At 39.3% G+C, this 25,536-nt stretch overlaps 1 protein-coding gene across 12 annotated transcripts in view; it reads left to right on the top strand.

The window, feature by feature from the left end:
• The window catches only part of bltp1 (bridge-like lipid transfer protein family member 1), a 434,366-nt gene that overhangs the window by 386,059 nt on the left and 22,771 nt on the right, over nucleotides 1-25,536 (top strand). For all 12 annotated transcript variants that reach the window (XM_087980106.1, XM_043674037.2, XM_087980105.1 and 9 more), the window contains 5 exons: nucleotides 4,879-5,083; nucleotides 12,158-12,358; nucleotides 12,781-12,960; nucleotides 13,891-14,028; nucleotides 24,991-25,248. In XM_087980106.1, the coding sequence (XP_087836232.1) occupies nucleotides 4,879-5,083; nucleotides 12,158-12,358; nucleotides 12,781-12,960; nucleotides 13,891-14,028; nucleotides 24,991-25,248 (982 nt within the window). The remainder of the gene's footprint in view (nucleotides 1-4,878; nucleotides 5,084-12,157; nucleotides 12,359-12,780; nucleotides 12,961-13,890; nucleotides 14,029-24,990; nucleotides 25,249-25,536) is intronic.

The following is a 25,536-nucleotide window of genomic DNA, read 5'->3' as shown; positions in this document are numbered from 1 at the left end:
GCACTTTGCTGAGCACAAACCATATAGACAGATGAATAATAACCTGCATGTTTGACCCCATGTTGTGGTAATAATGATGGTGGAGCTGTCAGTATTTGCCATCATTATTCATATGAAAATGAGAGCAATTTTTGGAACCTATATAGATGCAGTTAAACCTGAAAATCTTGAAGTGATTGTCAATTATTTTATGCTTCTCTAGAGGGTACTCTGTTGAAATTCCCCAGCTCCCATGTACCCAGAATATAATCAGTGGGAAATGATCAGATCTTATGTTCTTGGTTTTGCTCCTTGAAGTTTCCACTTTGGTACATGAGGTGTAACTGCCTTTTTAATGGTATACTATGCTCAAACTGCCATTTTTATTGCCTTCATGGGATGTGGGCATTGCTGGGAAGGCAAGCCTTTGTTGTCCCTATCTAATTATTCTTGAACCGAATGGCTTATTCAGTCAATCCAGAAGGCAGTTAAAAGCTAATCACGTTACTGTGGACTGTAGTTGAAACTTTATTGCTGGAACAGCACAGCAGGTCAGGCAGCATCCAGGGAACAGGAGATTCGACGTTTCGGGCACAGGCCCTTCTTCAGGAATGAGCAGAGAGTGTTCAGCAGGAGAAGATAAAAGGTAGGGAGGAGGGACTTGGAGGAGGGGAGTTGGAAATGTGATAGGTGGAAAGAGGTCAAGGTGAGGGTGATAGGTCGGAGTAGGATGGAGGCGGAGAGGTCAAGAAGAAGACTGCAGGTCAGGAAGGCGGTGCCGGGCTGGAGGGATCCGGCTGAGACAAGGTGGGGGGAGGGGGGATGAAGAAACTGGTGAAGTCCAAGTTCATCCCCTGCGGTTGGAGGGTTCCCAGTCGGAAGATAAGACGCTCCTCCTCCGACCGTCGGGTTGTTGTGGTTTGGCGGTGGATGAGTCCAATGACCTGCATATCCTCGGTGGAGTGGGAGGGGGAGTTGAAATGCTGTGCCACAGGTTGGTTGGGTTGGTTCGTCTGGGTGGCCCAGAGGTGCTCTCTGAATCGCTCCGCAAGTAGGCGGCCTGTCTCCCCAATATAGAGGAGGCCACACCGGCTGCAGCGGATGCAGTAGATGATGTGGGTGGAGGTGCAGGTGAATCTGTGGCGGATATGGAAGTTTCCCTTGGGGCCTTGGAGAGAAGTGAGGGGGGAGGTGTGGGCGCAAGTGTTGCACCTCCTGCGGTTGCAAGGGAAGGTGCCGGGAGTGGTGGTTGGGTCGGTGGGGGGTGTGGATCTGACAAGGGAGTCGCGGAGGGAGTGGTCTCTACGGAAAGCTGATAGGGGAGGGGAGGGAAATATATCCTTGGTGCTGGGGTCTGTTTGGAGGTGGCGGAAGTGACGGCGGATGATGCGCTGTACATGGAGATTGGTGGGGTGGTAGGTGAGGACCAGTGGGGTTCTGTCCTGGTGGCGGTTGGAGGGGCGGGGCTCAAGGGCGGAGGAGCGGGAAGTGGAGGAGATGCGGTGGAGGGCACCGTCGACCACGTCGGGGGGGAAATTGCGGTCCTTGAAGAAGGAGGCCATCTGTGTTGTACGTATTTTGAACTGGTCCTCCTGGGAGCAGATGCGGCGGAGACGAAGGAATTGGGAGAATGGGATGGCGTTTTTACAGGGGGCAGGATGGGAGGAGGTGTAGTCCAGGTAGCTGTGGGAGTCGGTAGGTTTGTAGTAGATGTCCGTGTTGATTCGGTCGCCTGAGATAGAAACAGAAAGGTCTAGGAAGGGGAGGGAGGAGTCCGAGACTGTCCAGGTGAATTTGAGGTCGGGGTGGAAGGTGTTCGTGAAGTGGATGAACTGTTCAACCTCCTCGTGGGAGCACGAGGTAGCGCCGATACAGTCATCAATGTAGCGAAGAAAAAGATGGGGGGTGGGGCCAGTGTAGTTGCGGAAGATGGATTGTTCCACATACCCTACGAAGAGGCAGGCATAGCTGGGGCCCATGCGGGTGCCCATGGCTACTCCTTTTGTTTGGAGAAAGTGGGAGGATTGGAAAGAAAAGTTGTTCAGGGTGAGGACCAGTTCGGTCAGTCGAAGGAGGGTGTCGGTGGAAGGGTACTGGGTGGTACGGCGGGAAAGGAAGAAACGGAGGCCAGACTAGGTAAAGATGGCAGTTAACTTCCTTAAAGGATATTAATTAACTAGATTAGTTTTTGCAACAATCATCAATAGTTTTATGGTCACTGTTACTAAGACTAATTAATTGAATTTTTAAATTCCACTATCACTGTGGTTGGATTTGAACCAGTATCATCAGAGCATTAGTGTGTCCCTCTGAATTGCCATTCGACTGACTGTTTCAAGGTCAGTCCTGCAGTTTAACATACTCTTTTCAGTAGGGGAGAGAATAAATCAGGAGATAACGTGCATGTGTGAATAAAGCAGTGCAATAATTATGCATGACTTTAACCTTCATGTAGATTAGGAAAGTCAAAGCTATCAATCAAGGTAACCATAAGAGAGAATTTAAGGGGTGATTTCCTAGGACAGTATGCTATGGATCCAACTAGGGATCACATTATTTTAGATCTGACTATGTGTAATAAGATAGTTTAATCAATAATTTCAGAATAAAAGATCCCCAGTGACCATTCAGTGAGAGGGAGAAGCTTGGTCACTAACAACTGAACTTAAATAAGGGTAATTACAAAGGAATTAGGGCAGAGCTAGCTGGATAGTTGAGGCAGATGTTTAAGAATGTCGTTACTGACTCACAATAAAGATATATCCTAGTAAGAAAGAAGTATTCTGGGAAGCAGATAGGACAGCCGTGGTTAACCAGCGAAGTTAAGGTGAGCATAACGTTGAAAGAAAAAGCACATGATGTGGAAAAGATTATTGATAATTGAGGATTAAGAAAGTTTTAAACACCAACAAAAGATTACCCAAAAATTACCAATATAACAGTTCTGTTCAAAAAGGGAAAATGACAATAAATAGTAACTATAGGGCAATTAGCTTAACATCCATATTAGAAAAATGTTTAAGTCAATTGTGAAGGATGTAATAACAGAGCATTTAAACATATATAATATAATCAAGCAGAGTCCACATGAAGCAGTGGATGTAAACAACTTGAATTTTCAGAAGGCGTTTGATGAGGTTAGGCTACTTAATAAGTTAAGAGCCCAACATAATGATAGTAGTATATTACAAGGATAAAGGATTGGCCAACTGTTAAGAGATAGTAGGGCATTTCCAGGGTGGCAACCTATAACTAGTGGAGTGCCACAAGGATCAATGAGAGACCACAATTATTTACAATGTACATTCATGACCAGGATTAGAGGAGTGAAAATACTATGCATATGTTAAGGATGAAATGCAAACAGGTGGACAGGCAAGTGGTGAGGATAATACAATGAGTCTGCGGAGGGATATAGACAAGTTAACAAATGGGCAATGATTTGGCTGATGGACATAATGTGGAAATGTGAGATTATGTACTTTAGCAGGAAGAATAGAGGCGCAGAATGGTATTACATGGATACAAACTGCAGAAAGCTGCAGTGCAGTCCTTTTGCATACAGTACATTACAAAATGCTACCATACAAGTTCAGCAAAGAATGGGGATGGTAAGTGGAACACTGGACTTTATTTCAAAGAGAAAATAAAGTATAAAAATAGACAGGTCTTGCTAAACCTTGTAAGGCACTAGTTAGCGAAGTTAAGGTGAGCATAACGTTAGACCACACGTGAAATACTGTGAATAATCTTAGACACTATATTTAAGGAAAAATATGCTGGTATTGATATTGTCCAGAGAAGATTCTCTAGATTGGTCCTAGCTATAGAGGTAAGATTATAGAGAATTAGGCTTATATTCACTGGAGGTTAGAAGAATCAGAGGAGACGTTATAGAGGATTATTATCCAGCTTGATAGGTTAAACACAGAGAGATTGTTTCCCCTTGCAGGCGAGTCTAGCACCAGAAGGCACAATGTAACAGTCAGGGGTTTGCTTGGTTAGGACAGAAATGCGAAGGAATTTCTTTTCTTGGACATTAGTCAGTATATGGAATTCTTTAGTATGGAGGGCAGAATAAGCATTATGCTTAAGTCTATTAAGGCTGAGATAGACATATTTGTGATCAGTAAGTGCAGCAAGGAACATTGGGTTAAGGTAGACAAGTGGAGTTAAGGATTATCAGATCAGCCAGGACCTCATTAAATGACAGAGCAGATTTGATGGGCCAAATGGCCTACTTCTGCTCCTGTGTCTTATGGAAATAATTTGTCAAATTTCTATATTAGAATAAATGTCACACTTATAATTATTTTAAAATTCAATATTCTAGCTTCATTTAATATGTCCCATTTATTTATTTCACTGTAAAATTTATAAGTCAAATGATTCACAGTGGTTTTTGGCCTGCTATTTTGTTCACGGTGAGAATACATCAATATGCCTGGCTACTTATCCTGCTTGATGATATTGTTACTAATACTTGAATGTCCCTTGGTTGAGTGCCATATTTAACTGATGTCAGGAAAAGGGAATTCTATCCTCTAGAAATCACTATATCTTTTGTTCTATTACTGACTGCAAAGTTCTGAAATATCTGTAATGCTGACGATTACATTATAAGCCACAAACTATATTTGTTATAATCAGTTTGTTTGTTGCAATAATCGGTGAACAACTTTTGCTTTTGGTTGCTGCAGTACTATGCTGAGTATCAGGGAACATACTTCAGATTCTGAATTATCCATAAGCAGCACCACTTGGACCCTATAAATTAATCACTATATTTATCTTTAATAGTATAATTTAGAGAGATTTATGTTCTCGTCTTACTCTGTATGAATTGAATTGCTTTAACATTGATTCATACACTCCAACACACTTTCTTGTATTATGCAGCCTTCACAGATTAAGTTCAGTTGTTTACCTGTATCAAGAGTTGAATGTATGTTAAAGCTACCTTCACTGGACTTGGTGTTCTCGTCAAATCGAAGTGATCTGGAAAGTTTGGGTTTCTCGCATGCTTTCGACGGATCTCAAATGTCTGCCACTGCCACTTCACTACTTGCTCAAACCGTGTTAAAAACTGCTGCTAACAAAACAGGTATGTAGGTAAAGTAGCACAAGAACGGGTATTCCTCTTTATTTCAACTCTGCATGTTTTTAGAGGAAGTCAGAAATGAAGTGAAGAAACTGTATGACATCCTTAGTTCACGTTTTGAGACTTTTCCTTGTTTTCTTTATACAAAAGAGGACCTCATACTTTGGCTGTTTACAGTGTTGTTTCTTCTACTGTTGATATTGTTTGCTTTTACTACTTTTTGAAAATGTGACATTATAATTCAACAACAAAATGTATATATTTTCAAACTTGTGATAAATATTCATATATATATTATATATATATACTCATAATCTGAAAGTATTGCAAGTACAATGTGATTTGCTAACACTTTTATGAAGAGAACAGTTTATTTGCAGATATCCGTAAGGTGGATTACATACATCACATCACAAAGTCCTTGTTGTGGTTAATAATGATACAGATAAATCGTTCTCTATGTAGAGGGACCTGTATTCTTAGAATTCATGAAGCTGTGAAACACTGCACAGTCCTGATCAAGGATCTCCCATGGCAGGCTAACTGCTGTTTGCTTCAAGATCATCAAAAGCAGATGGTTTTATTTCACACTTAAGTCGTGAATTTAAACTTATGACAGTCCAGGCTGGTCCAAAATCCCTTGCTGGCATCCTTGAATGTTCTGTATTACAAAGCAAAAATTTTTCTACAGTCTCAGCACATTTTTGTATTTATTTTCCTTTTCACTTTTATGTCCAATAAAGCATACCAACAGACTTTTCTCATGTTCCTTTATATTTTAGTCCTAGTTTTGCTTCATAAACTAGTTTAAGTTATGAGATCAAAAGAGAAAATGCTGGAAAATCTCAGCAGGTCTGGCAGCATCTGTAAGGAGAGAAAAGAGCTGATGTTTAGAGTCTAACTGACCCTTTTTCAAGGCTGTTGACAAAGTTATGAGATAGTTTGCTAATTCTTTTCAAGCTAAATGACAGTCACTATTTTCCAGTATTAAATAATTGACTAATTCCAGAATTATTTATGCAGAAAATTTCAAACCAGTTGCTGCAATCTTCATCTGTAACTGAGGTAGTCATCTTTTTGCCAATGCCACAACTTGTAGCGTTAGCCAAAGCTCCCATCTCAATTTATGCTGCTTGATTATATGATTTTAGTTTAGGTCAGATTTGATGGTGGGTTTCATTGAGCACATCAAATCAGCTCCAGTATTCGGTTAATAACTAATGAGTTATTACTTCATAAGATCATAAGAAATAGGAAAAGGAGTGGACCATTGGGCCCTTCCAGCCTCTCTATCAAGTCTGATCCAATATTCCTCATGTCTGCTTTCCTGCCCTTTCCCCATCACCCTGATTCCCCTACTGATCAAGAATCTATCTCAGCCTTAAGCATGCACAAGTATCTATTGTCATAGCTCATGGGAACAATAGAAATCGTAGAAACCCTACAGCATGGAAACAGGCCATTTGGCCCAATAAGTCCACACCGCCCCTCCAAAGAGTAATCAGACCCATTCCCCTACCCTATTGGTTTAGATTTACCCTTGACTAATGCAACTACCCTACACATCCCGAAACACTGGGAGAATGTGCAAACTCCGCACAGTTGCCCGAGGCTGGAATCAAACCCGGGTCCCTGGCGCTGTGAGGCAGCAGTGCTAACCACTGAACCACTGTGCTGCTTTCTGTGGCAAGGAATTCAATAGAGACTCAATCCTGTGAGAGAAGAAATTCATCCTCATCTCAGTCTGAAATTGGCACCCCTTTATTCTGAAACTATGCCCACTCATCTGAGACTCCCACGAGAGGGGAACATCTTTTTAGCGTTTACCTAGTCAAGCACCTTAAGAATCTTATGTGTTTCAATGAGATCACCTTTCTTTCTTCTAAACTCCAAACTGTTTAGCCTTTGCTTCCAAGACAATTCCTCCAAATCACAAATCATCCACGCGAACATTTTCTGATCAGCCTCCAATGAAATAATACCTTTCCTTAAATAAGAGAACCAAAACAGCTCACAGCCCTCTAGGTGTCTCATCAGCCTATTTTACAGTTCCAGTAAGACATCCCTACTGTTATGCTTAATCACCTTGAAATAAGGACCAGCATTCCATTAGCCTTCTGATTACTTTCTGAATGTATATGCTAGCTTCTATGTTTCGTGCATAGGAAATCCAAATTCCCTTTGTTTTGCAGCTTTCTCCCACTTTTCTCCATTTAGATAATATTCTGTTCTTTTGTTCTCCCTTCCAAAATGTACAACTTACAATTTTTCCACAGAACACTCCATCTGTCAACGTTTTGTCCATTTACTTAAGTTATCAATCTCTCACTGTAAATAATTTCTATCTCTCTCACAACTTGCTGATGAATCCATTTAGGACAGGGATGATTGTGTCATCTAATGTACAAAATGTCTTCTGTCATGCATTGCTTTTGACTGTCCTCATTCTGTGATAGTGACACCATCATAGGTAACTGACTGTAACTATTCATGTACATGCTTTGATTTTCTTTTTAACTTCTAATAAACCTGTTCAAAGATGCTATCACATACCTATGGATCAAGTGAGACCAAGGATCACCTGGTGCAGAGGTATGGACATTATCAATGTGCCACAAGAATCCTCGCATCCTTTGATATATTGACTTTTTTTTTCTATATCCAAAAGTGTTCTTTCACACAACTGAGATTTATTTTTCATCACCAAATCACCCGTGGTACTTTTTCATCTATTAACTGCCACCAGCAAATCACCTGTGTTTTCCAATTAATTAATTTAACATACAAAAAGCCCACTGAGAACATTGCAAACAATCAAATGTGAGGAAATGTAGGGAGAGAGGAAGAGGGCTAAGCTAAAATGGTGTTTGGACAGGTGCATGCTTAGATTTAGTTTTAATCAATCTGTTCACAGATGTCATGTCAGTTGAACTTGATACTTGAACCCTGGCCTCCTGTGCAGAATCAGGGACACTACCATTGCACCACAAGAACCTCTTACATGTGTTTTTTTAGCTTTATATTCAGAAGTGTTCTTACAAATAAGTTGTTCTTTCCCATCACCAAGTACGAGATGCTTTCATTCTGGATATCCAGGATGAACCTGTTCAGAGATATTATCTCAGACCTTTGGAGCATTTTGGACTTGGACTTGAACCTGGGATACAGACATTGCATCATAAGAACCTATATGCTTTGATTTCATTTAAATTGCATGCTATGATTAAGATAGTGGAGTAACTCATCTGTTTAGTATCCACAGTTATTTAGCCTAATTGTTTAAAAAGTATAAGTTATCATTATTATTTCTTAATTGATGTATAAATAAGATTGAGGGACAGAACTATGCTCCTTTATCAGAACTCCGTATGAACTGAGAGAATTGTGGCCAAAACTATATTGGATAAGATTCATTTTGTAGAATCAAGACTTGGGCTGGTTTGGTTGGGCTTCAAAACCACACTTTATAATGAATGAGGTAGAATACTATAGGAGGCCTGGACCTCTGAAAATGGATGATGTGGTGGAATTAGATTTTTCTCTGAGGTGAACATAATTTTGTATTTTAACTAGAATGTTTTGGAGTCACCGGAAAACTGGGAAAGGAGGTTTGCAGTTGATTCCAAACCTTGGAGCTTTAAATTTGTTTAAGTAGAGTAATTGATCATACGTTACTCCATAACATAATAGAAAAGCCGGTAGGCATGTCTAGTTTAGATAGAATACATCCACAATATTAATCAAATGATGACCTCGACTACAATACTGAAAAAGCCTTTCTCATCGTCATGAATAGCATTCTCATGACTGTGACCATAGTAAATAATCATTCCTCATCCTTCCCAACTGGTCTGCAACCTTTGACATTGTTTATCGCACCATCCTTTTTCATTACACTAGCTTAGTTCAAAGAACTATGTCTTGGTGTCAGCTCTAGAGTCCATCAATGATCTATCCTTGACCACCTTCACTCTGTAATTTGTCCAATTTTATGATGAGCTGCCCTCTCAATACTCCATGGACATAATCTGAAACAGGGTACTGTGTTTCACAAGTACCTGACAATATCCATCTGTACCTTTACCATCAAATCTTTCAGCTCTTCCACTACAATGACTTATCAGACTTTTAGTCTAGCATCCAGTATTTATTGAGCCAAAATGTCCTCCAATAGTGACAAATTATTGTGTGACCAATGGAACCCAAATAACATGCCAGAAAGAGACACTGATTCAGAGTTCATCTATATAAAGCATGGACAGATAGCATATGTATGATTTATGCTGCCATTCCATTAATACTAAAGAATATGGAAGAGGAATTAAGTACCATTGCTATCACTAAGGAAGTAGTATGAGACAAACTAATGGGGCTGAAGGCATGTAAGTTCCCTTGCCCTGATTATTTGCATCCTGGGATCCTAAAAGTGGTAGCTACAAAGATAGTGAATGGATTAGTTGTAATTTTCTAAAGACCTTTGACTTCTGGAAAAGTAACAGAGTTGGAAAACTACTAGTGTGACACCCCTATTCAAAAAAGGAGGGAGGCAAAAAACAGATAAGTATCAGCTGATTAGCCTAATATCTGTTGTTGGAGAAGTATTGGAATTAGTATTAGCGAAATAATAGCATAAGATTTGGAAAGTCATAATCCAATCAAGCAGAGTCAACATGCCTTCATGAAAGAGAAATTGTGTCTGATTAATTTTTGAGAGTTTGTTGAGGAAGTCTCAACCAGAGTGGATATAGAGAAAACAGAAGATGTATTGTATTTGGACTTCCACAAGGTGTTCAAAAGGGTAACTCACAAGTACCCTTAAGTCATAAGAGCACATGGTGTTGGAGGTAGCATATTGGTATAGATAGAACATTAACTAATAGGCAGGAAACAGCAACAACAGGGATTAGTGCTGGAATTGTAACTGTTAACAATACAAACTAATGACTTGGAGGAAGGAAGTGAATGTACTAAAGCCAAATTTGCAGATGACACTAAAATAGCTGGAAGGCAGATTGAGAGGGACATAAACTGTTTACAGAGAGAGAGAGATATTGATAGGTTAAGTAAATGGGCAATAAGTTGGCAACTGGAGTATATTATGAAAAAATGCAAAGCTGTTCAGATTGGAAGGGAGAACAAAAGAACAGAATGCTATTTAAATGGAGAAAACCTGCAGAAAGCTACAACACAAACAGACTCGGGAGGTACTTTGCACAAAACACAAATCTAGCACACAGGTGCAACAGGTAATCAGAAAGGTGAATGGAATGTTGGCCCTTATTTCAAGGTGGTTGGAGTGTAAAAGCAAGGAAGTCTTACAGTAACTGTACAGTGTGCTAGTGAGACCACATCTGGAGTACGATGAGCAGTTTTAGTCCCATTATTTAAGATATTATTTCAAAGGGGCTGCCTGGAGAAGGTTCACGATGATCCCTCATATAGGGGACGGTGTTATGAGGAAAGTGAAACTCTAATCACTGGACTTTAGATGAATGAGAGGTGAGTAGAATTACAGCATTTAAAAGACTTCTGGATGGATATATAAATAGGAAGGGTTTAGAGGGATATAGGTCAAATAGGGCAAATGGGACTAGGTCAGATTGGGATGACTGGTCAGCACAGACATCCCAATCTGTCTGTTTCCATATTGTATGACTCTATATCTACACTCCAAATTTTCAAAAGCAAAGCAAGACGATGTGAACCATGAAATTCAATTCTTTGATCTATATATTATCTACTGTGTCCATTGAAACTCATTTCTTCCACTGTGATACATCCTACAGTTTGAGGTCAGGGTTAGTTCTGCAACTAGATTCTTTATAACAGATCATTCATTAGCCATTACTCTTATAAGCAGAGGTGACCAGATGTGATTGGTACTTTCCATTCCACCCCCAACAGGTGATAATCCAATATCCAGGGAGAAGAACTCTGGTCTCCTGCCTGCTGGAGCTATGCGGAGCAATTGCCCTTATCAGACACAAGTATATTAAGAGGGTTAACCCAGGATTCAGTAACTAGAACTTTCATCTCTACTTGCTGAGCCTACCTACAGTGGCTCTCGACCCTGTGACCTTCTGATAGGCTATAATGCTTCCACTGAATCAGCATGATCTATAGCTACTTCAAACTTAGCGATATAAATATATGCCCTTTTCATAGTAAAGGGCGTTTGGCTATAATGTGTGTTTCGTCAATGTGAATTCGCTGTAACATGATTGACGAATTGGAGTCTCTGTCTCTAAAGTGCAAACTTTTAAAACGTGTGTTGGCTGTAACACGATTACATCGCCAACATTCTAAACACTGTTTCCAAATTTCAATTTTTCTATAACATGGGGTTACACAAGAACATAACTATCATGTTATAAAATAACTGACTGTACAGCAAAAATGAGTATCCTCTTGTTCAATGAATTTTCTTTTAAAATAAAGTTTGCGCAACTGGAAACAGTCCCAAGTCAAAGCTTGAAGAGAAATCTTGCTACTTATTGGTGTCATACCTGACTCAAAGGAAGGTTCCAGGAGAATGTGAGGATTGCAGATGCTGGAGAGTCAGAGTCAAAAAGTGTGGTGCTGGAAAAGCATAGCAGATTGAGCAGGAGAGTCGATGCTTTGATCATAAGCCTTTCATCAGGAATCTTGTGGTCAAAGGAATCAAAATAAAGTTGTGGTCATTGGAAACTAATCTTAGCTGCAGGACATCAATGCAGGATCTGAGCAAAATTCAGGTTTGAATTGGAGTGGCAAGTAACATTTCATGCCGTACAAGAACCAGGCAACGCTATCTCGAGTGAGAGTTCCTGATCATTTGCCTTTGGTGTTTAATGGCATTACTATTACTAAATTCCCCACTATTGACATTGACTAAAAACATAAATTTATCAACTATATAAGTACCGTGGTCATAAGAACATCTTAAAGGCTCGGAATCCTGTAATGAATAACAAACTACCCGACTCCATGAAACCTATCACCCTATACAGGTCATGAATGTAATAAATACACTCCACTTGACTGTAATCTGATTATTATTTACATTCTTGTGTTAACCAATTAATTTCTCTTTTGAAGGTACACCAACTGGATTTGGAAGCCCTCTTGGAAGAAGCCGACATAACAGCAGTCAGTCTGATCTCTCTTACTCCAGCACTACTGCATCAGGCTTGAGTTTTACAGCTTGCATGTCCGATTTCTCCCTGTATGTTTTCCACCCATATGGAACTGGTAAACAGAAAACAGTTACTGGCCTGACTCCTGGATCAAGTGCCCCTGGTAAAAGAATCCAAGATTGTTTTATTTTTGCTGTGTGATATATTACTTATGAAAATATCTTTTTTGCTGTACTTTGTAAAAGTTTTCAGTTTTTTTAACTCGTTATGTAAGTTTCATTCTAATTCTAAATGGGTTTTCATTACAGTTAATACTTCTCTATGTTTATGCTATTATTTAAAGAAATACCCAAGTGATATAATTTGATATATTATAATATAATTATGAGATGGTTTATGTAAATGCTTGTTATCAACTTAACAATTTGTTTCCATGCTGTACATCTCTATGACAACCCTAATATACTATGAACCAGGTTACCAGACTACTTATGACAACCTAAAGTAGCAAAATTGAATAACATTTTTGAAAAAAGTAGAAAGAATACATTGAATAGTCCTGTTGATTAATTTCTCATTCTGTAGGTGCTGTTGATGAAGAAGCCAGTTCTGTCACCGGTCGTAAGGATTCTCTGAGTATTAATCTTGAATTTGTGAAAGTCAGCTTGTCTAGAATGAGACGGTCTGGAGGGGGTACATTGTTTGATAATCAAATACCAATCAAAATTAATAACAAAATGGAAACCACCTTAATTAATATCTCTGGTATGAAAAACAACTTTACTGATTTCTGTTCAATAGAATTATTTTAAATGTCTTTTATGAATTAAACTTTATTAAGTATAGAGATATTCAACAAATCATTTAAGGGATGCAGTTATGCATTTATTTCAAATAATTTTAAAAATTGTAATGGAGATTCTAATGGAACTTGGGATAGACAAATTGGGATGCTTCAGTGATCATCATTGGATTTTCTAAAAATTTGAAGATAATTATATTTAACGTTAAGTATCAAATGAAAATTATTAGAAATGTGCTTTAATCCCATCATTTTATGAAATGAATTGTTCTTTTTTTCACATGCAGTTTACTATTGTTAAATTCTTGAATTGTAAACACTAAATTTACATACGATTTTACCCACAAGTGAATCATTGAGCTAGTTTTAAAAAAAAATGATTTTGCACATTAAAAATCAATAAACTTAATTTATTGGCATATATGGATTTGGATGATCTAAGAAATTCAGATCTTAACTCTTCTGCATGCTAGGCTACCTATGATGGCTAGTTTCTGTAGTGGAGGAAGGGGGAAATATAGTTTCGATGCTATCAAGATACATAATTATTTTTGTGGAAATAGCTTCTTGCTTACAAAATATCATGAAGTGACAATGCGGTTGAATGTAGTGCACACACAGGAAGGTAGTACAAGGATGTTTATGCATGGTTTTAATTTTCCGACTGACCTAAACTTTGTTTCATCAAAGTTTATTTTATTATTTCAAAACATACAAGGAATTGGAGGTATTTGAGCAATTACTCCAGAGTGAAATAGTTTTTTTAATTGAAAAGCAATTTACCTCATTAGTCTACAATGAAGAAAACTTATCTTTCTCAAAGTTAGCATGTTTTCTGTAGTAAGTCAATCTAAGATTTTGATTTTAAGAAGTACACGCTTGTTTGTCTGCAGCTGTCTGTGACATTGGATCTGCTTCCTTCAAATATGATATGCGCAGACTTAGTGAAATTCTAGCATTCCCAAGAGCCTGGTACAGGAGAAGTATTGCTCGGCGCCTCTTCCTTGGTGATCAGACAATTAACTTACCAGGTAAGATTATGCCAAAGTGAATGTAAATTTAAAGTACTTGAAGGAAAGTTGATTTAGATTATTAAACTGCCATCAATTAATGTTTGTTCTTGTATTAATGCAGATCTTAATTGTAAAGATTAATTACTTTTGTCTTTGTTTTTATTGGATTTATTTTGTTCAAATTTGTTCAAATTTTCTCTCTCTTTTCTATTACAAAGTTAGCCAACATTCTGCTTCACTCTTTAGTGTTATCTGTTCAGACTCAAACAATTGCCTTTTTTTTGTGAACCCACAGGATGGGAAAGGAAGGTGTAGGAATGGCAGAACCTTTAATCTCTTGAGAATAAATGGGCAATACAGTACATCATCAACATTATGTGACTGACTGAGACAACCCATTCTAGTCAACTGAAAATATTCAGTCACTACCAAGTAGTAAATGCAGTGTGCTGAATGATACAACCAAAATATTCAAGATTATGTTGGAGGAATTGTACAATGGCTTATTCTGATCATATTGTATCTGATCAGCTATTATCATCAAGACCATGGAAACAATATAGATTCACTCATGTTAGAGACTGAATTATTAAGAAAGACTAGAATATCATACTTTTCAACCATGATATAATTGTGAGAACTTTTGAATGTATATTTACAAGTAATTTGTCTAGAATGCAAATGAACCACAACGGTTAACTGAAGCAACATGAGTCAAATTGTTACAACATAAACTGAAGACAGATGTCTTGTAGTTCTTCATGTGACAAGACCGATAGCAAATGCTTTCTAGTCTGGAAAATTGGGAGATAAACATTAAGTTCTTTCAGAAGCAGTCGAATGCTATGATTAGAAGATGCTAAGATCATTTTGATTGAATGAGCCATTAAGCTTTCTTCATTTGAGCCTATCTTGCGATGTCATTCCCCAGAGATGGTCTAGTTAAAGCTATATACAATTGCAATGAAATAAGTATTATAGTAAATAACTTAATAAATTACTTAATAGCAAAACACAAAAAAGGCTGAATTTTCCCATTCTTTGGCAAAGGGTTTCTTTGGCAAAGATTTATAGCAGGAGTTCCACCATGGCCCATGTTAGATACTCTTGAGCAATCTTTCATTATTTAATTATGCAACTTAGCTCTAGAGCACCCATCTCCAGGAACTATGAAGTGCTTCCTGCCACCGAACTCTTTGTTCATGTCATGGTGGTGTATTTTAAACCCAACTCCACGGTAGCTCAATGGTTAGCACTACTGCCCCTCAGCGCCAGGAACCCAGGTTTGATTGCACCCTCAGGTGAATGTCTACGTGGATTTTCTCCGAGTGCTCCAGTTTCTTCCCACAGTTTAAAGATGTGTGGGTTAGGTGGATTGGCCATGCTAAATTGCTCATAGTGTTCAGGGATGCGCAGGCTAGGTGGATGAGTCATGGGAAATGCAGAGTTCCAGTGATAAAGTGGACTGTTCTTTGGAGGGTCTGTGGACTCTATGGGCTGAATGGTCTGCTTCCACTCTGTAGTGATTCTATGAACCCACAGAACTTCAGGCAATAAGATCATAGGTGATGTGATTTTAGCCTCAACTCTATACCCCTGAATGAGCCTGATAAGCCTTTATTCCCTTTGTAATCAAGAATCCATCTACCTCGGCCTTAAAATTATTTTAAGATTCTGCATTCACTATCTTTTGGAGAAAGGATATCCAAAGGCACTCAACCCTCTGGGAGGAAAAAGTTTTATTCCTCGTCTCTGTCTTAAATTTATTGTTATGGACTAGACCAGACCCCCTCAAAATATTTTAAGGAGGTAGCCGAGACCCTTTTTTTTTCTTATATTAAAGGCAAATTTAAAGTGTCTGTTGTTGATACAATGAAACTGGTCAAACTACTCAATGTTTATCAAAACACACTTTATTTAAACAGTTAAAATATAACTAAAGAGTAACAACGCCACTGGACAACTTAACAGAATAATAGATACAATAACTATTACCAATTAACTGTTCCAATAGAGTAATGACCTGTAAACACATCCCTCGGCAAAAAGAAATTCTCACATGCAATTCTCCAATCTACAAGGAAAAACACATGAAAAGAAAATTCAGGGAAAGTAACAACCAGGAGATTCACTGAAGCTTCCAACTCTGTTGAGACATCAATTGCTTCGGATGCTACTAAAAAATCAAAACCTTGAAATCCACACCCATTCAGGCATTTTTACAAAAACCTAAGGCCTCCCATGCTGTTAACTCCAGTGTTCTTAACTAGGCAGTTCACTCCCCCTGCCTCATAACCTCTCTTCAAAACAAAAACACAATTACTTCTTAAAATGACAGCATTGTCACACAGTTATACATTCTCTCACAAGAAGCAATATTCTTTTCACATTCATCCAGCCAAGTCCCCTCAGGATCTTTTATGTTTCAGTTAAATTGCCTCTGACTTTTCAAAACTCCAGAGCTTGGAGCCTTTCACTTGTAGCTTCTCTTTCTGGATTAGACTCAGGACCACAGTCTCATGAGCACATCATTGACACATCTCCACAGCTGGGTGCGGAAGAACTGCCCACGTCTATGTGCCACAGAGGACTACCAGAGATCAGGTGCTTGTAAGCCCCAGACAGAAGACGTTCCCATAGTCTTGAACATTAATTATATTGTCAAAATGCACAGGATTGTCAGAGGCATTCAGTAGGTTGGATTGAAAGATGGAGGAGCCCACCAAATTATGAGTATTGCGAATGCATGCTATGGCTGCCTCCATGAAGAACTAGGTCGGCCAGATATGCTTGTAGACCTGCACTCAATCAGAGTAGTTATTGGTGTGCACTATCATTGAAATGGCAAGACAGGGACAAAAGACTTGGATCTCACTCGAGGTACCACTTCCTGTCTGGGAAATGAAGTTGTGCTGGTACAAACTCATTGGGAGGAGGAGGTACACTCAGAATACTAAGATGCTTTCTCTCAAGTCACCCCAGAGATGCCCAGTCCATTCATCACCCCACAGGTGGTGACTGCCAAGACTTAGGCTCAACCACCCCAGAGGACAAGCAAATCTTCCAGGGCAACTACAGAGAAGGCTTCCTGCAGTGGAATTCAGGTCTGCATTTAGATATTGTCATAGTCATATAGCATGGAAACAGACTTTTGATCCAACTCATCTATGCCAGCCACGTTTGTGAGAGAGAAAACCTACTGTGTACAAGTATCCCCAATTCCCTTTATGTTACAGCTTTCTGCAATTTTTCTCCATTTAAGTAATATTTTGTTCTTTTGATTTCCCTTCCAAAACAGCAATTTCATGTTTTCCATATAATACTCCAAATGCCAACCTTTTATCCATTTACTTAAATTATCAATGCCTCTTTGTAAACTTTTCTGTATCCCTCTCGCAACCTGCCTTTCCATCTATTTTAATGTCATCTGCAAATTTGGCGACAGGCATTCACTTCTTTCCACCAAGTCATTAATATATAATGTAAGCAGTTGCAGTCCCAGCACGGATCCTTATGGCACCCCACTGATCACAGGTCACCAACCTGAAAAAGAACCCAGCATCCTTACTCGCTGTTTCGTGTCCGTGAGCTAATTCTCTATCCATACAAATATTCTACCTCCAATAGCTTGGGCTTTATTTTATGACTTAACCTTTTGTGAGGAGTCTTGTCAACTGCTTTGTGGAAGTCCAGCTGCTGGTTTCCCTCTATCCACTCTGGTTGGGACTTCCTTGAAAAACTCTAGCAAAATAGTCAGACATAATTTCCCTTTCAAGAAGCCATGCTGACTCTGCTTGATTAAATTATGACTTTCCAAGTGTTCTACTATTACTTTAATAACTGATTCCAATACTTTTCCAGCAATAGATAACAGGCTAATTGGTTTATAGTTATCTGCTTTTTGCCTACCTCCCTTTTTGAATAGAGGTGTCACATGAGTAGTTTTCCAGTCCTTTGTTACTTCTCCAGAATATAAGGATTTTTGGAAAATTACAGCCAATGCATCTGCTATCTCCGTAGTTACCTCTTTAAGAATCCTACGATGCAAGCCATTTCTTTAGTGATGATGAAGGCACTTAGTTCCTCCATTATATTCTTTGGTATTAATGGTTGTTCAGTTGTTCCATCGTAAAGACTGATGCAAAATATCTGTTTACTTCCTCTGTGATTTTCCTGCTGACCATAACCTTCTCCCTGGATTCATTTTCTTAGGGGCCTACAAGATGCTGATGCTTTTCAGGACAATTTAACAGTCCATGCAAGCTCAGAAATGTTGAAAGTAATCAATGATGGAAGTGTGAAAGGGTGTTGTTTCAGGACTGCCCATTGTTAGGAAATGAACAGAACAGCATTTGGATATCATAGGCTGACTAAACTGTTTTAAAAAAAAACTTAGCTTTAGAGCCTGTCACAATACTACTCAATCTCACCGACTACTGGTTTCTCCCAAATGACAAAATGGCGATAGCACCCCCTCCCAAACAAAAAAAAATCTTTGAACAATACAGACCATGACCTCGTCGTATACTTAAAGTTCAGTGTGAGAATGTGGCAACCGTAAAGCATTGTCTTCCAGTATCAGGTATAAAAGGCAGTGCAGACATGGCAAACCCAAGTGAAACCCAAATGCAAATCTGTGTATATCCAGCATGACAGGAAGCAAATTGATGTGAAATATGTACTGATCATAATTGCTTGTGGTTGTAAATTTTAATGTACGTACATGCAAAAAGCATGATTTGTCATTGGAATCGAATTTGATGCCAGTTGGGTGTTATGAGTCCATCAGCAATGTGTGATTAGTATAATTGTCTGCAACAGCGTCTCACATTCAAAGAATTATACACTGATTTTCCCCCCCCCCCTCCCCAACCCTGATAAAAACATTAATTTACTCTGCATGTCGTAGCAGCCATTTTGCCTTGTTATTGTGTTGTTGACTATGGAATGAAGATGACAAGGCTTCAGTTTTATCATCGTGCAGGAAATATTGCTGCCAGAGTCTTTGCCTTTGTGGCAAAGTAAAGGAACCAACACCAACCTAACTGTTACAGACTATATTAACCTTAGTAGAGACCTTGTCTCCGTTATGAGGATACCTTTCATCATGTAATGTAGCAGTACCGTACTGGGAGGAAGAAACTGGCCTTCCATAGGTGCCGTAAGCCATCAACAGAATTATATACCACCAACATCATGAGTCAATGTACGCAGCATTCCTTCTTCACATGTAAACCAAGAGGTCAAAGCTGGACATTAAATGGATATTGCAAAAGGAACAGCACTATCATAAGAACCAGGAGTAGGCCATCTGGCCCTTTGAGCCAGCTCTGTCAATCAATAAGATAATGGCTGATCTTTTCGTAGCCTCAGTTCCATTTACCCACCTCTCGCTATAACTCTTAATTCCTTTACTCTTCAAAAACTTATCTATCTAAAAAGCATTCAGAGGAAGCCTCAACGACATCACGGGATGGGGAATTTCACAGATTCACAACATTTGGCTGAAGAGATTCCTCCTCAATTCAATCCTAAATCTACTCCCTCTAATTTTGAGGCTATATCCTCTTGTTCTAATTTCACCCGCCAGTGAAAACATGCTTCCTGCTTCTATCTTATTTGTTCCCTTCATCATTTTATATGTATCTATAAGATCCCTCCTCATTCTTCTAAATTCCAGTGAATATATTTGCAGGCTATTCATAAGCCAACCTTCTCAACTTCAGAATCAATGTAATGAATCTCCTCTGCACATCCTGCAGTGCCAATACATCCTTTCCCAAGTAAGGAGACCAAAGCTGCACACAGTACTCCAGGTGTGGCCGCACTAGCACCCTATATAGCTATAACATAACCTTACTGCTTTTAAACTCAATCCCTCTGGCAATGAAGGACAATATTCCATTTGCCTTCTTAATTACCTGTTGCATTGCAAACCAACCTTCTGTGATTCATGCTACAATTTATTACCATTCAAATAATAATCCTTTTTACTGTTATTCCTACCAAAGTGGATGACTTCACATTTATCAACATTGTACTCCATCTGCCAGACCTTTGCCCACTCATTTAAGCTATCTACATCCCTCTACAAATTTTGCTCCATTACTCATCTTCGTGTCATCTGCAAACTTTGACACATTACATGTGGTCCCCAACTCCAAATCATCTATGTAAATTGTAAACAATTGCAGTCCCAACACTGATCTCTGAGACACGCCACTAGTCACTGATTGCCAACCAGAAAAGTGCTCAATTATCCCCACTCTTTGCTTCCTGTTGGTTAACCAATCCTCTGTCGAATGCATTGCCTGTAACGTTGTACAATTCCCCATCCCTGATGAAGGGCTTTTGCCCGAAACCTCGATTTTTCTACTCCTCAGATGCTGCCTGACCTGCTGTGCTTTTCTGGCACCACTCTAATCTTGACTCTATCTCCAGCATCTGCAGTCCTCACTTTCATCCTGTAACATTGTACACCTTTATCTTATGCAGCAGCTTTTTGTTTGGCCCCTTGTCGAATGCCTTTTGGAAATCTAGATACACCACGTGTAGTGGGGTCCCCATTCTCCACCGCGCTCATAATGTCTTCATAGAATTCAAGAATTAAACACGATCTGCCTTTCATGAACCCATGCTGCATCTGCCCAATGGGAAAATTTCTATTTTGATGTCTTGCTACTTCTTCCTTGATCGATTCAAGCATTTTCCCCATGACAGAAGTTAAGCTAACCAGTCTATAATTCCCCATCGTTTGTCTACCTCCTTTCTTATACAGTGGCGTCACATTTGCTGTTTTCCAATCTGCTGGAACTGCCGCGAAGTCCAGAGAATTTTGGAAAATTACAAGTGCATTTTTCGACACTCTTCTGATCATTAAAACTGAAACACCCAGGGAAGTTTGCCTTGCTTCGTAATCTGATAAGGAACTGTGACAAGTGGTATAACCTAATACTCAACCCCCAATCTGTTGTAAAGGGATGGTTAAATGAAATGAAATCCTTTCACTCTACAATCAATGTTAAAAATCACACAATCCAGGTTATAGTCCAACAGATTTATTTGAAAGCACAAGCCTTCGGAGCACTGCTCCTTCTTCAGTTGGTTCCAATGCATTTCTCTCCATCGACCTCTTATGATAAGACAGTTCTCTCTGTGAATTTTGCTGTCTGGAATTTAGCTTAACGTGACAACCACCTGATGAAGGAGCGGTGCTCTGAAAGTTAGTGCTTCCAAATAAATCTTTTGGATTATAACCTGGTGTTGTGTGATTTTTAACTTTGTCTGTCCCAGTCCAACACCAGCACCTCCAAGTCTACAATCAACAAGTAACAATTTATTTATCTAACTCCAATATTGAACAAATTAACAGAATTACTAACAAACCAAAACATTTCTCCCTAACTACTCTCTAAACTGAACTAAATTCTACTGATATGCTGTTTTAATAGCACAGTCCCACTGATATAAATCCCAAGTAGTAAGAAAACCATTATTATAATTTAATTTCTCAAAGTTCACACAGAATTTGTCTTCCAGAATGCTCCTGCCCTCTCCGCTGATCATCTTTCCAAAGCATCTCTCTCCATCGACTTCTTGTGATAGGACTGTTCTCTCTGTGAATTTTGCTGTCTGGAATTGTAGCTTAATGTGCCAAGCTAACCTTTTATGGATAGATGATGCTTTTTCTGAGAGCTGGAAGTTATCATCTCTTGGCAGTTGGCTCGCTTTTTCCTTTTCTTTATCTTCTAACTCCAATTGTCTAATTTTCAAGTTAATTTTCTCCAATTCAACTGCACTTGGCTGATTCTCTATATATCTTCAATTCTCCGTTCTTACTAATCCTAAATAAAGCCAGTTCTAGTCCGTTTGCTAATTCTAAACGTATATCCTTCCTCTGCCATTTTATACTTGGCAAATTTGGGGAAGCATATTTAAATCCCAACACCTATTTAGCAATGTTAAGAGCCATTTCCCACACTTTTAATTTAACCAATCATAAGTAACCAAAATTAAACAGATTTTTCACTTCTCCCCTAAGTTTTGTTTAAAGATCTAGGACACTAATCTCCACGTCTGTTTAAATCTGTCAAGATCTGTTCAGATCATGTTCTTGAACCAGCCAAATCTTGGACTTGAGCTGTCCAGATCGTGGACCCAAGCCTTCCCACCATCTCTTTTGGTACCCTGGTATGGGCCAGGAGACTTGTCTACCTTTAGCTTCATTAGGAGGAGAAAGTTAGGACTGCAGATGCTGGAGATCAGAGCTGAAAATGTGTTTCGGGCATAAGCCTTTAGGAGGGCTTATGCCCGAAACGTCGATTCTCCTGTTCCTTGGATGCTGCCTGACCTGCTGCGCTTTTCCAGCAACACATTTTAGCTTCATTAGCTTCTCCTTTCATGATAATGATCGTTTCTAGGTCCTCACCTACCTTAGTCTCCTTGTCAATTACTGGCATGTTATTCATGTCCTCCACTGTGTACACTGACTCAAAATACCTGTTCAATGCCTCGGCTATTTCCTCATTTTCCATTATTAAATCAGAAAGGTTATGGTGGGGCAGTTAGAAGATCTAAATAAGGAACTGTCTTAGTTGTAGATGGAATAAAGAATAAATGAGTGATAAAGATACAATTGAATTTATGGAGGGTGGTGTGTATTTGGAATGTGCTGCCAGAGGAAGTGGTAGAGGAGAATACAATTACAACATTTAAAAGGTACATGGATAGGAAAGGTTTAGAGGAATTTGGGCAAGTGGAACTAGTTCAGTTTAGGAAACCCGGTCAGCATGGTTGCGTTGGGCTGAAGGGTCTGTTTCCGTGCTTTATGGCTCTGTGACTTTATGACTAAGATATTTGTGAATAGGATTTAGCAGACTAGGATATAAAAATAAATTCAATTACTACTTTATCACTCATTCTAACCCTCTGGGGTTTGCATTGATGGAAGTATTAAACTACACTTGGTAGACATTGAAGTCCCCCTCCCAAAGTGTATTCTGTTTTCTGGCTTCATGTTAGTGGTATACAACAAACAACCTGGAGGGTGGAAACAAAAGCAGAAATGCTTTTCATAGCTGGGTATCGTCAATTTACGTGTTTGTGGATGATATCAAAAAAAGGCAAAGTGGGGATGAGAATTAGGAGCAGGTGTTGGATATATTCTTGGCTCTATACTGTAGGAATAGGAGTAGAAGCCATGTAAGGTGACACTTTGGCTATAGGCATTTGTTACAAATGTAACTATATCCTCGTTTCCTCCTTCCCTCCTTCACTTACGTACTAATATTATTTGAATTGCACCACTGCTGTTCAACCAAAGTACTCTATGAAATAGAAAACCGCACATTCTCGTCGGTCTTTGGTTCAAGAAGCTTTTCTGAATTTTTTATTGGATTTATTAGTAACTGTCTCAAAGTATCACCATACTTGGAGTCTTGTGTACAGCATACTATAGGAATGACTTGATCAATTGCAGAACTCTGTTTAAAAAGAAATTAGGCTGTTGTGCTGAACTTTCAAGACAATTGCGCACCTACTTAAAAATATTAGATTGATTATGTTTGGAAAATGTGCAGGGCATAGGGTTAATTTTCTGTTGCTTTAAAAGATTTACAAGGATGCTGCCAGGGTTGGAGGGTTGCAGGGAGAGGCCGAGTAAGCTGGGAGTGTTTTCCCTAGAGATTCGGAGGCTGAGTGATGACCTTAAGAGGTTTATAAAATCATGAGGGGCATGGTTGGGATAAATAGACAAGGTGGTGGGGGAGTCCATAACTAGAAGGCATAGGTTAAGGGTGAGAGGGAAAAGATTTAAAAGGGACCTGAAGGGCAATGTTTTCACACACAGGGTGATGCATGTATGGAATGAGCTGCCAGAGGAAGTGGTGGAGGCTCATACAATTACATTTTAAAGACACCTGGATGGATATACGAATAGGAAGGGATTAGAGGGCTATGTGGCAGGTGCTGGCAAATGGGACTAGATAAATTTAGGGTATCTGGTCGGCATGGGCAAATTGGACCGAAGGGTCTGTTTCTGTGCTGTACAGCTCTATGACTCTGAAAGTAAAAGTAGCATGATGGGCCGTTGTGCTTTTGTATTATAAGTTAACAATGATTCTTTGATCGTACTTTGATCCTGAAATCTGCCCATAATAAATATTGGGTGAGTGGACATGATAGATGTTAGGGAAAGGGGAGTCAAATACTGGGGGTTGCATTTAGTTTTGTGTGGGTTGGAACTAACTTAGCATAGAGGCTATAAAAAGCCAAGGGTAGCGGGACATAGCTTGGCATGAAGGCTTAGCATGGGTTGTAGGTAGCATGGTGGCTCAGTGGTTAGTACAGCTGCTTCTAAGCACCAGGCACTAATGTTTGATTCCGGCCTCTGGCAACTGTCAGTGTGGAGTTTGTATATTCTTCCCCTTGTTTGTGTGAGTTTCTTCAGGGTGCTCTGGTTTCCTCTTACAGTCCAAAGGTTAGGTGGATTTGCCATGCAAAATTGTCCATACTGTCCAGAGTTGTGCAGGCTAGGTGGACCAGCTATGGTATAATTGGGCTAACAGGGATAGCGTAGGGGACTTGGTCTGGGTAGATGCTCTTAGGAGGGTCAGTGCAGACTTAATAGGCTGAATGGCCTCTTCAGCACTGTTGGGATTCTGTGGTAATAAGGGAGTGCCTGGGTGGGGATGAGGGCTGGAGACCTTTTTATTTTAATTGCTTTGATGTAGTGCTGGTGCAGAGAGGCAGTCCTTTTTCCAGTTTGCCTCTGCACTCATTCAGGGGTTACCTGCCATGATTCCCGTAACACCCATCCTCCCTAAACAACTAACGTTCAGAGTTCTGGGCTACTTTATTTCAGGGTGGGCTTGTAAACTCAGGAATTGTACCAACTCTTACTTTACACTTGGCAAAAATTCAGACTGCAAATTATAAACTTTCAATTAAACTATCTAATTTTTTTAATATTGGAATTTTTAGTTTCTGGACCCGTGACTCCAGATTCCATTGAAAACCAGCAGCTTTCACCTGAATCAACACGCAAGGCTTATTGGCGTACCTGGGAGCAATCAGGACAGTCTTCTAATTATTCACACTTAACTCAGACATCAAATGTCTTCAATGACATGTCTTCAGCAGCAGCTAATAGTACATCGCCAGCTGGCCTGATTCATAGTGTGAAATCTCCTTCAGCTGTCCGAGCTAGAACGATTTCAGATTCATCTACTCCAAGAAGAGGTATAAACAAGAGATATTCGTAACAATAAGGTTTATAGTGACGTCAAATGCTGCGTGATCTAATGTTATATAACTGTTGCAAAACTGTAGTCACTAGTATATATGGCAAATCTAGCATATAATGAAGCAGACATGCAAACAACATTTGTTGCATTGATTGGAAACTATGCTGCTTGTGTGATATGGAGGTAGAGATAGTATTATGCTTTGTCTGCCAAATAGTAAATTTTAAAGTAAAAATATAAATAATCAACATGATTATAAACAGTCCTGTACAGTGCATCTTGT

This window comes from Chiloscyllium plagiosum, unplaced genomic scaffold, assembly GCF_037043375.1.
Source record: "Chiloscyllium plagiosum isolate Xiang-an unplaced genomic scaffold, Cpla_swu_hap1 HiC_scaffold_36, whole genome shotgun sequence".
In the NCBI taxonomy this organism is placed as follows: domain Eukaryota; kingdom Metazoa; phylum Chordata; class Chondrichthyes; order Orectolobiformes; family Hemiscylliidae; genus Chiloscyllium; species Chiloscyllium plagiosum.
This window is presented reverse-complemented; position numbering and strand designations above follow the sequence as displayed.